General features: G+C 52.3%; 1 protein-coding gene across 1 annotated transcript in view; it reads right to left on the bottom strand.

The window, feature by feature from the left end:
• Window positions 1-6,572: 6,572 nt before the first annotated feature.
• The window catches only part of LOC137306679 (interleukin-6 receptor subunit alpha-like), a 38,529-nt gene continuing 33,002 nt past the window's right edge, over window positions 6,573-12,099 (bottom strand). Inside the window, exons 9-10 of the mRNA XM_067976023.1 lie at window positions 9,593-9,695; window positions 6,573-9,176 (exon numbers count right to left, since the gene is read on the bottom strand). Coding sequence (XP_067832124.1) covers window positions 8,960-9,176; window positions 9,593-9,695 — 320 coding nt within the window. The 3' untranslated portion in view covers window positions 6,573-8,959. The remainder of the gene's footprint in view (window positions 9,177-9,592; window positions 9,696-12,099) is intronic.

The raw sequence follows: 12,099 nt of genomic DNA on the forward strand, positions 1-12,099 counted from the left end.
GGAGGTAAATAGTGTTAACCTTAAATACGACTGCCCCCAGAGGGCTCAGTGAGTAGATGCACTGCCCTCTGTGGACAGTGGGGTCACTGGACAGAGGGGTAAGTGGACAGTGGGGTAAGTGGACAGTGGGGTAAGTGGACAGGGGGGGGGCACTGGACAGTGGGGTAAGTGGACAGTGGGGTAAGTGGACAGTGGGGTCACTGGACAGGGGGGTAAGTGGACAGAGGGGTAAGTGGACAGTGGGAGAAGTGGACAGTGGGGTCACTGGACAGAGGGAGAAGTGGACAGAGGGAGAAGTGGACAGTGGGGTAAGTGGACAGAGGGAGAAGTGGACAGTGGGGTAAGTGGACAGAGGGAGAAGTGGACAGTGGGGTCACTGGACAGAGGGAGAAGTGGACAGAGGGAGAAGTGGACAGTGGGGTAAGTGGACAGTGGGAGAAGTGGACAGAGGGAGAAGTGGACAGAGGGGTAAGTGGACAGAGGGGTAAGTGGACAGAGGGAGAAGTGGACAGAGGGGTAAGTGGACAGAGGGGTAAGTGGACAGAGGGAGAAGTGGACAGAGGGGTAAGTGGACAGAGGGAGAGGTGGACAGAGGGGTAAGTGGACAGAGGGGTAAGTGGACAGTGGGAGAAGTGGACAGGGGGGTAAGTGGACAGTGGGAGAAGTGGACAGAGGGGTAAGTGGACAGAGGGGTAAGTGGACAGTGGGAGAAGTGGACAGAGGGGTAAGTGGACAGTGGGAGAAGTGGACAGGGGGGTAAGTGGACAGTGGGAGAAGTGGACAGAGGGGTAAGTGGACTGTGGGGTAAGTGGACTGTGGGGTCACTGGACAGTGGGGTAAGTGGACAGTGGGGTCACTGGATAGTGGGGTAAGTGGACAGTGGGGTCACTGGATAGTGGGGTAAGTGGACAGTGGGGTAAGTGGACAGTGGGGTCACTGGACAGTGGGGTAAGTGGACAGTGGGGTCACTGGATAGTGGGGTAAGTGGACAGTGGGGTCACTGGACAGTGGGGTAAGTGGACAGTGGGGTCACTGGATAGTGGGGTAAGTGGACAGTGGGGTCACTGGATAGTGGGGTAAGTGGACAGTGGGGTAAGTGGACAGTGGGGTCACTGGACAGTGGGGTAAGTGGACAGTGGGGTAAGTGGACAGAGGGGTAAGTGGACAGTGGGGTCACTGGACAGTGGGGTAAGTGGACAGTGGGGTAAGTGGACAGAGGGGTAAGTGGACAGTGGGGTAAGTGGACAGTGGGGTCACTGGATAGTGGGGTAAGTGGACAGTGGGGTAAGTGGACAGTGGGGTAAGTGGACAGAGGGGTAAGTGGACAGAGGGGTAAGTGGACAGAGGGAGAAGTGGACAGAGGGGTAAGTGGACAGAGGGAGAAGTGGACAGTGGGGTAAGTGGACAGAGGGAGAAGTGGACAGAGGGGTAAGTGGACAGAGGGAGAAGTGGACAGAGGGGTAAGTGGACTGTGGGGTAAGTGGACAGTGGGGTCACTGGACAGGGGGGTAAGTGGACAGGCTGGTTGACAGTACGCACCCTGGCCATTAGGTGTATGCGGTGATGGACAATACAGAGAACAGGAACAGATTGGGGAGCAGGGGTGAAAGTCTCAGCCTCTGCTGCGCTTGCTCTGTAATTCCTATCACTCACCACAGGGCGGAGCCGGCGAGCCAAGAAACAAGTCACAGCTTATTTAAAATATTGTATAATTTATATTTAACTTAAATAATGAAACAGGGCAGAAAAGTTGCAGCCATACACTGTGCGGGAATACTGATTGGGGTTTTCTATCAGTGGCCGGGAGTGCGTGTTTAACTGTGGCTCGCTCTCTCTCTCTCTCTCACCTCCGAGTCAGAAGGTCGTGGGTTCGAGCCCCCACTGAGGGAGTGCTGCACTGTCGGAGGTGCCGTCTTTCGGATGAGACGTTAAACCGAGGGCCCCGTCTGCCCCTCTCAGGTGGACGTAAAAGATCCCACGGCCGCTACTGGAAGAAGAGCAGGGGGGAGTTCTCCCCGGTGTCCTGGGGCCGATATTTATCCCTCGACCAACATCACTAAAAAACAGATGATCTGGTCATTTATAACATTGCTGTTTGTGGGATCTTGCTGTGCGCAAATTGGTTCTGGTGTTTGCTGCTGGCGATCCCGTTATGTCCTGAGGAGGTGAAACCCTCCCAATCAAGGCAGGCTCCTTTTATTCCCTGGGGCTCCCCGGCAGCATTTATCCCGTTCCAGTTCACATCCAATGGCTCGTGTTGGTGATTCCCCTCAGATCCCCAGTCACTTTCACAACTTCACCTCTTTCAGTCAGTAAAATGAGCCTGGGTGATTCACAGAAAGATTAAACAATAAGGGAGCTTTACTCTGTATCTAACCCTGTACCTGCCCTGGGAGTGTTTGATGGGACAGTGTAGAGGGAGCTTTACTCTGTATCTAACCCTGTACCTGCCCCTGGGAGTGTTTGACGGGACAGTGTAGAGGGAGCTTTACTCTGTATCTAACCCTGTACCTGCCCTGGGAGTGTTTGATGGGACAGTGTAGAGGGAGCTTTACTCTGTATCTAACCCGTGCTGTACCTGCCCTGGGAGTGTTTGATGGGACAGTGTAGAGGGAGCTTTACTCTGTACCTAACCCGTGCTGTACCCGCCCTGGGAGTGTTTGATGGGACAGTGTAGAGGGAGCTTTACTCTGTATCTAACCCTGTACCTGCCCTGGGAGTGTTTGACGGGACAGTGTAGAGGGAGCTTTACTCTGTATCTAACCCCGTACCTGCCCAGGGAGTGTTTGATGGGACAGTGTAGAGGGAGCTTTACTCTGTATCTAACCCTGTACCTGCCCAGGGAGTGTTTGATGGGACAGTGTAGAGGGAGTTTTACTCTGTATCTAACCCTGTACCTGCCCTGGGAGTGTTTGACGGGACACAGGTACCCCAGAAATCGATAGGCATGCCATTTCCCTCATCTCGAGTATGAACGAAGGAGGGCTCACTGACAGGAAGGACTGCCTGCAGCTGGTGACTATTTTAGATTTAGTTTCGCAATTCCAGGAGGTTAACTTGATGGGACTGAACATGTTACAACATTCTGCGGTTGGGAGCAGATCCCTGAACCACTTCTGCATCTCACCACCACCCCGAGTGAGAACTGATCTTTTGCAGTTGTCAACATATCGAGATTGCTGCTTTAAGAATGACCTGGATGCAGAACTGAGAGGTTATAACTATCAGGAAAGGCTGAACAGGCTGGGGCTCTTTTCTCTAGAAAAGGGAAGGCCGAGGGGTGACCTGATAGAGGTCATTAAGATTATGAAAGGGTCTCGATAGGGTAGACGTAGAGAAGATGATTCCACTTGTGGGGGAGACCAGAACTAGGGGGCCATAAATATAAGAGAGTCACTAATAAATCCAATCGGGAATTCAGGAGAAACTTCTTTACCCAGAGAGTGGTGAGAATGTGGAACTCACTCCCACATGGAGTGGTTGAGGGGAATAACACAGATGGATTTAAGGGGAAGCTGGATAAACACAGGATGGAGAAAGGAATAGAAGGATATGCTGATAGGGTGAGATGAAGTAGGGAGGGAGGAGGCTCGAGTGGAGCATAAACACCAGCATGGACCAGTTGGGCCGAATGGCCTGTTTCCGTGCTGGAAATTCGATGTATTTCGATCTGATACATCCTGCCCATCTGTTAGATCTGTGATCTACAAAGCGTAGAATCGTACAGCACAGAAGGAGGCCATTCAGCCCATGCCGGCTCTTTGAAAGAGCTCTCCAATTAGTCCCACTCCCCCCCCCTGCTCTTTCCCCCCGTCGCCCTGCAAATTTCTCCGACTGTGAGCAACTCGGGAGCAATGCCATCCGGGACGTGGAATAAAAGACTTCATCTTTGAACAATTTCCTTGATTAGTTATAAAAATACCGGAGACGGAGAGATAACGGACTTTTTGACTGACAGTCCCGAATCTTCCAATCGGGTAACGAGGAGTCTGTTCGCTTTCGGATTGGCCGTGGGGGCGGGGCTCCGTGAGGGTGGGCGTGTCAGGCGGCCAATGGCGGGAGAGCGTGGTGGGGGTGGGGGGGTGGGTTTGGGCGGCCGGTTGGAAGTGGGGGAGGTCATGTGATGAGAACTCCAGGAACAGCTCCAATCAGAGTTGGCAACCCCCCCGACCCAAAACCTCGCCATGGTCGGGCGAACGGCTTGTGAGTCACGTGACCCGCGAGGAGCCGGCCGCGGTTGAAGAGCTGGGTTCGCCTCGCCCGGCGGGCCGTGCGCCCGTCGGGGTTTGAGCCCCTGCTGTTGGCCTCAGGACCCTGCGGTGGGTGAGCGGGTCTGGGATTCCCACTGCCTATTGCCGGGTAACGACACCCCCCGGGGGGTGGGGGGGGGGGGGACGGTTTGTGTATGCGCGCATTGCGGGGGCCGGGCGAGGGTGGGATCGTACTTGGCTGCTTTGGCGCTGCCTCCCATGGGCGAATAGCCGGCCAGCGAGTGGCGTCCAGCTTCGGGGGGAGGGGGCAACAGCTGCTTTGGGGGGGTGGGGGGAGGAGGACGGGGAGGAGGAGGACGAGGACGAGGACGAGGAGGACAAGGACGAGGACGAGGAGAACCTTTGCCAACATCTGGATGCTTCATGTTGTTTCGACCGCCCTCTTCTGGGTTGTGTTAAAGAAAGACAGAACTTGCATTTATATAGCGCCTTTCACCTCCTCAGGACGTCCCAAGGCGCTTTACAGCCGATGGGGTACTTTTTCGAAGTGTAGTCACTGTTGGAATGTAGGAAACGCTGCAGCCGATTTGCGCACAGCAAGATCCCACAAACAGCAATGTGATAAATGACCCAGATCATCTGTTTTTTTTTATTGATGTTGATCGAGGGATAAATATCGGGCCCAGGACACCGGGGAGAACTCCCCCCTGCTCTTCTGCTAATAGCGGGCCGTGGGATCTTTTACGTCCGCCCGAGAGGGGCAGACGGGGCCCTCGGTTTAACGTCTCGTCCGAAAGACGGCACCTCCGACAGTGCAGCACTCCCTCAGTACTGGCACTGGGAGTGTCGGCCTGGATTGTGGGCTTGAGTCTCTGGAGTGGGGGCTCGAACCCACGAACTACTGAGGTGAGAGTGCGACACGCTGGACTACCTATTTTCGGAACATAGGAACAGGAGCAGGCCATTCAGCCCCTCGTGCCTGCTCCGCCATTTGATAAGATCATGGCTGATCTATGATCTAACTCCATATACCTGCCTTTGGCCCATATCCCTTAATACCTTTGGTTGCCAAAAAGCTATCTATCTCAGATTTAAATTTAGCAATTGAGCTAGTATCAATTGCCGTTTGCGGAAGAGAGTTCCAAACTTCTACCACCCTTTGTGTGTAGAAATGTTTTCTAATCTCGCTCCTGAAAGGTCTGGCTCTAATTTTTAGACTGTGCCCCCTACTCCTAAAATCCCCAACCAGCGGAAATAGTTTCTCTCTATCCACCCTATCCGTTCCCCTTAATATCTTATAAACTTCGATCAGATCACCCCTTAACCTTCGAAACTCTAGAGAATACAACCCCAATTTGTGTAATCTCTCCTCGTAACTTAACCCTTGAAGTCCGGGTATCATTCTAGTAAACCTACGCTGCACTCCCTCCAAGGCCAATATGTCCTTCCGAAGGTGCGGTGCCCAGAACTGCTCACAGTACTCCAGGTGCGGTCTAACTATACCATGACAGTCGGAGAAGGAGACAACTGGGGAATGGCTCATTTAGGAATGAGGTTGGTCACACGGACAACGACAGGCAGAATGGATTCTGGGTTAGGAAGTCGGAGGCAAAATCCCTGGAATTGTTGAAGAAACGATTGTAGGCAGTGATAGGCAGGGGGGCAACAACCTGCATTTATATAGCGCCTTTAACGTAGTAAAACGTCCCCAAGGAGCTTCACAGGAGCGATTATCGAACCAAATTTGACACCGAGCCACATAAGGAGATATTAGGACAGGTGACCAAAAGCTTGGTCAAAGAGGTAGGTTTAAAGGAGCATCTTAAAAGGAGGAGAGAGAGGCGGAGAGGTTTAGGGAGGGAATTCCAGAGCTTAGGGCCCGGGCGGCTGAAGGCACGGCCGCCAATGGCGGAGCGATGGAGATTGGGGATACGCAAGAGAGTTGGAGGAGCGCAGAGATCTGGGAGGGTTGTAGGGCTGGAGGAGGTTGCAGAGATAGGGAGGGGGGGCGAGGCCATGGAGGGGATTTGAAAACGAGGATGAGAATTTTAAAACCGAGGCGTTCCCGGACCGGGAGCCAATGGAGGTCAGCGAGCACAGGGGGGTGATGGGTGAACGGGACTCGGTGCGAGTTAGGATACCGGGGGGAGGCAGGAGAGGGCCTTTCTCGGTCGCCGGGTCAAAAAGCCTCGACCGACATGGTGCGCCAGACAGGGGAGGATGGGCCGAACGGCCTCCTTGTGTGGCAGTGGATAGTACCGAACGGTGCAGTGGGCAGAAGGAGCTCCTCGGAAGATCAGCGAGATTCAATTGGTCGAGGCGTTACGGCCTAACCTGGGCTGGAAAAGTGAACGCTCGATGGACCAATGAGAAAGAACTTTATTGAATACATTTTATCAGCAGAAATACATCAACACGTTTCATTTTGTAAGTTAGACTTCAGTCTAATTCAGAACTGATTGGGTCCATTGGGATTCTGTACGATGGGAGTGAATGGGAAGGGGTTTGGTCCATTGGGATTGTGTACAGTGGGAGTGAATGGGAAGGGGTTTGGTCCATTGGGATTCTGTACAATGGGAGTGAATGGGAAGGGGTTTGGTCCATTGGGATTCTGTACAATGGGAGTGAATGGGAAGGGGTTTGGTCCATTGGGATTGTGTACAGTGGGAGTGAATGGGAAGGGGTTTGGTCCATTGGGATTCTATACAGTGGGAGTGAATGGGAAGGGGTTTGGTCCATTGGGATTGTGTACAATGGGAGCGAATGGGAAGGGGTTTGGTCCATTGGGATTGTGTACAATGGGAGCGAATGGGAAGGGGTTTGGTCCATTGGGATTGTGTACAATGGGAGCGAATGGGAAGGGGTTTGGTCCATTGGGATTGTGTACAATGGGAGTGAATGGGAAGGGGTTTGGTCCATTGGGATTCTGTACAGTGGGAGTGAATGGGAAGGGGTTTGGTCCATTGGGATTCTGTACAGTGGGAGTGAATGGGAAAGGGTTTGGTCCATTGGGATTTTTTACAATGGGAGTGAATGGGAAGGGGTTTGTTCCATTGGGATTCTGTACAGTGGGAGTGAATGGGAAGGGGTTTGTTCCATTGGGATTCTATACAATGGGAGTGAATGGGAAGGGGTTTGGTCCATTGGGATTCTATACAATGGGAGCGAATGGGAAGGGGTTTGGTCCATTGGGATTCTATACAGTGGGAGGGAATGGGAAGGGGTTTGGTCCATTGGGATTCTATACAATGGGAGCGAATGGGAAGGGGTTTGGTCCATTGGGATTCTATACAATGGGAGTGAATGGGAAGGGGTTTGGTCCATTGGGATTCTATACAATGGGAGTGAATGGGAAGGGGTTTGGTCCATTGGGATTCTATACAATGGGAGTGAATGGGAAGGGGTTTGTTATCTCCCTGGAGGTCGGTCGTAATTACAACTTGACAAGTTTACATAGGAAATTTCCATTCTAAATATGGGCAGAGGAATTAATCCTGGAAATACAAAGATTAAGACAGAAGGCGTGACTTTGAAACGGAGACTGAGTTCCGTCTGCACTCGAAGACTGCCCTTGCTGTTGATTCGCTCTGTGCCTCTCTCTCTGGGCTTTCCCCGGCCCTGCCTCCAGTCAGGGCAAAGCGAGCGGGACAATCCCCTGCGGAAACTCACCCCTCCCTCCCCCGCCGAGGACCGCACGCACGCAGTGGCCGGGGGTCGTGGGGGTCAGGGGGGTCGGGGGGCGGTCGGGAGGGGAGAGCCTGGTTGAGTGTTGAAACGGGGTGGTTACTGGGACCAATCGTGAGGCCCAGCACCGTCGCCCTGGCGACGATAGACCGGGGAGCGAACCCTGTCCGCTGGGCCTCAGTATCACAACTGACGACCCCGAGCGCAAAGCAAGGAAAGACCATTTTTCCCACAAAATGTCATGATCGCAGTGAAGACCATGGCCTTACGAAAGTAATAATCTGCCTAATCACACAATAACATTGAAACAAGAATCTGTATTGAGCCCGCGGGAGGAAAGTTAAAGGTCAGCACATTCTAGAAAGTTCACCGCGGTGCCATGTCTCACCGGGGGAGTAGCCCCTATTCCATCGGCTGTCCTTTCCCAGCGAACATGCAAGAGCAAGATTGAAGACTCCATTTTATGTTGAAGCCTCCATTTTGTGACAAGCCGCTGAAGGCTTTCGTCACGCAGTTCTGAACTCCCATGCGAAGTGGGCGTCAAAGAAAATCGTTGCCAGGTTCTTTTGGTGTCGTTCCGACCTCCCTGGAGAGAAATCTCTCTGTTTGACAGCCGTCCGCCTTCCCTTTTCTGGGCATGTAAAGAGACGGGCAATTTGTGTTCCGTAAATCTTTAAGCCCGCTCGAGAGCTGACACCGCCCTCTGGTACCACACGGATAGCAAGATGAGCCAATGGTAGTTGACGTAAACTAGGAACATCGGGACACAGGAGGAGGCCATTCAGCCCCTTCGAGCCTGTTCCGCCATTCAGTTAGATCACGGCTGAGCGTAAAGGTCGTCGAAGAGGTACGATGTAGATAAGGTACAAAAGCGAGACTAAGGTAACGTAACTTTAGGAACACCTGGGGGTACGTTTGTCTGAGGGTGTCAAGTCCCCCGAATACGTTGGATGAACCTTAACCTTCAGCGTCGCGATCCCGCGCCACACGGACAAAGAACTGTGCCCGTGAGGCCCTGGAGGAGCTGACGAGACCCTTGCGATCTGGTTCTCCGGCCGCGCGGTTCACTGCGCGATGTAGAAGTAGCCCACGTTGAGGACATCGAAATGCGTCCGCTCCTCGAGGAAAATGGACGTGAGATCGGGCGTTTGCTGGAGCGGCGTTTCGGCAGTGGGCGCCGACTCCTTGGCCGGCTGGCGCGGCTCGGACGCCGCGATTAGCAAGTATTCGGGGCGGTTTTGCTCTTTGCCCTTTCCCTTAGCCTTCCATTTCTTTCTGTACCTTTCAAAGCAAAACGAGAGCGGTTACCTTTACGTAATTACTTGTTTCCCACGAGAGGAGGGTGGGCAATTACGCCTGGGCCTCCGACCCTGACCTCCGACCCCGACCTTGACCCCACCTGGGTTGCTCTTGCATGGAGCCGGCTCGCACTCGATGGGCCGAACGGCCCCCTTCCTTGCTGGAACCTTTCTATGATTCGTTGCACCCCCTCCAAGGCCAACATATCTTTCCTGAGGTTGCGGTGCCCAGAACTGAACGCTGTCTCTCCAGGTGGGGGGGTCTGACCAGGACTCGGTCCAGATGAGGCATCAACTCCTCCCCCTTTTGTATTCCAGCCCCCCCCCCCCCTCATTTAAATGGAGGAGGAGGGGCCCCTTAACACCGCTATGACTCGATCCCCAACCTCTGTTTCTTACCTGATAACAATGATGATGAAAAGTGCAGTCATGGTGATGAGGCTGGCTCCCACAAGCCATGGCCCATATCGAGGAAAGGCAGGCCATTCTGGGAGGTAAGACCCTACAAGTAAAAGGAAGGATATATCACCAGCGATGAAATAGTTACTGACTTGGTGTCAAGTACGCAACTTCGGAGGGCACTTCCTGTCCACAAAACGTCACTTCCTGTCGTCACATCCTTCCATCACCATTTTCCATTGGCCATGTTTACAAACTTGGTTTTTGATTCCCTCGAGTGTAGAAGATTAAGGGGTGATCTAATCGAGGACAGAAGGGGTCGATAGAGAGAAACTATTTCCTCTGGTGGGGAGAGTCCAGAACAAAAGGGGGCAGAACCTTAAAATTAGAGCCAGGCCGTTCAGGGGTGATGTCAGGAAGCACAAAGGGGAGCGGAAAGGTTGTTACATAAGGTTAAATCTCACGGGATCCAAGGTGAGGTAGCCAATTGGATACAAAATTGGATTGACGGCAGAAGACAGAGGGTGGTTGTAGAGGGTTGTTTTTCAAACTGGAGGCCCGTGACCAGCGGTGTGCCTCAGGGATCGGTGCTGGGTCCGCTGTTATTTGTTATTTATATTAATGATTTGGATGAGAATTTAGGAGGCATGGTTAGTAAGTTTGCAGATGACACCAAGATTGGTGGCATTGTGGACAGTGAAGAAGGTTATCTAGGATTGCAACGGGATCTTGATAAATTGGGCCAGTGGGCCGATGAATGGCAGATGGAGTTTAATTTAGATAAATGTGAGGTGATGCATTTTGGTAGATCGAATCGGGCCAGGACCTACTCCGTTAATGGTAGGGCGTTGGGGAGAGTTATAGAGCAAAGAGATCTAGGAGTACAGATTCATAGCTCCTTGAAAGTGGAGTCACAGGTGGATAGGGTGGTGAAGAAGGCATTCAGCATGCTTGGTTTCATTGGTCAGAACATTGAATACAGGAGTTGGGATGTCTTGTTGAAGTTGTACAAGACATTAGTTAGGCCACACTTGGAATACTGTGTACAGTTCTGGTCACCCTATTATAGAAAGGATATTATTAAACTAGAAAGAGTGCAGAAAAGATTTACTAGGATGCTACCGGGACTTGATGGTTTGACTTACAGGGAGAGGTTAGATAGACTGAGACTTTTTTCCCTGGAGAGTAGGAGGTTAAGGGGTGATCTTATAGAAGTCTATAAAATAATGAGGGGCATAGATAAGGTAGATAGTCAAAATCTTTTCCCAAAGGTAGGGGAGTCTATAACGAGGGGGCATAGATTTAAGGTGAGAGGGGAGAGATACAAAAGGGTCCAGAGGGGCAATTTTTTCACTCAAAGGGTGGTGAGTGTCTGGAACGAGCTGCCAGAGGCAGTAGTAGAGGCGGGTACAATTTTGACTTTTAAAAAGCATTTGGACAGTTACATGGGTAAGATGGGTATCGAGGGATATGGGCCAAGTGCAGGCAATTGGGACTAGCTTAGTGGTATAAACTGGGCGACATGGACATGTTGGGCCGAAGGGCCTGGAACTCTCTCCCCCCAAAAGTGGGGATCAAATGGAGCTTTCAAGACTGAGATGGATAGATTTTTTTTTGTTGGGTGAGGGGTATCGAGGGATATGGAGCCAAGGCGGGCAAAGAGGTCCAGATCAGCCATGATTTGACCGAATGGCGGAACAGGCCCGAGGGGCTGAATGGCCCGCGTCGAGGATCGTAGAATGACGCAGGGCAGGCCCGTCCGTTGCGAGTGTTTTCTCAAGGGTTGTTCCAAATTGTCGTAATGGTTTCGAGAATTGTCCCTCGCCAACCCTGAGCGAGATGTTTCTGTGGTGAACAGATTTCACAAGACTTCAACCACTGAAAGCGAGCTTTCGCACGCCTTGGAACTCTGAAAACAACAGGGTGGCAGAGTTCACGGAGGGTCAGGCTCCGAAACAAATACATTCTCGCTCCCTGAAGGCTCGGGCCAGAATGGTCCAATGTGGGAGAGCTTGCTTTTAAGTCCGGAAGAGCCTGTGGGAACTTGCCCCATAATTCCCCCCGACAGACCAGAAAACTGTGAGTCGCGACCGCCAAAGGGAGGGGCATTTAGTCAGCACTTATCAAGTTCTCAGGAGGCTTCGAAAGTGCATCACAAGCAAATAATTACTTTCAACTGCAGTTACGACTGTCGTAGCAACAAGCCCATGTCCACTCTCCCCTATCATGGACTCTCCCCACCCATTTAATCCCCTCCCACAGCCCATGTACACTCTCCCCTATCATGGACTCTCCCCACCCACTGATTGAGGTGTTCAAAATGTTAAAAAGGATTTGATAAGTGGAGGAATCTAGAACCAGGGGGCATAATCTTAAATTTCGAGCTAGGCCGCTCAGGGGTGATGTCAGGAAGCCCTTTCTCACACAAAGGGGAGTGGAAATCTGGAACTCTCCCCCCCCCCAAAAAGCTGTGGGAGGCTGGAGGGGACATTGGAGCTTCCAAGACT

Source organism: Heptranchias perlo, chromosome 44 (genome assembly GCF_035084215.1).
Source record: "Heptranchias perlo isolate sHepPer1 chromosome 44, sHepPer1.hap1, whole genome shotgun sequence".
NCBI classification, from domain to species: Eukaryota; Metazoa; Chordata; class Chondrichthyes; order Hexanchiformes; family Hexanchidae; genus Heptranchias; species Heptranchias perlo.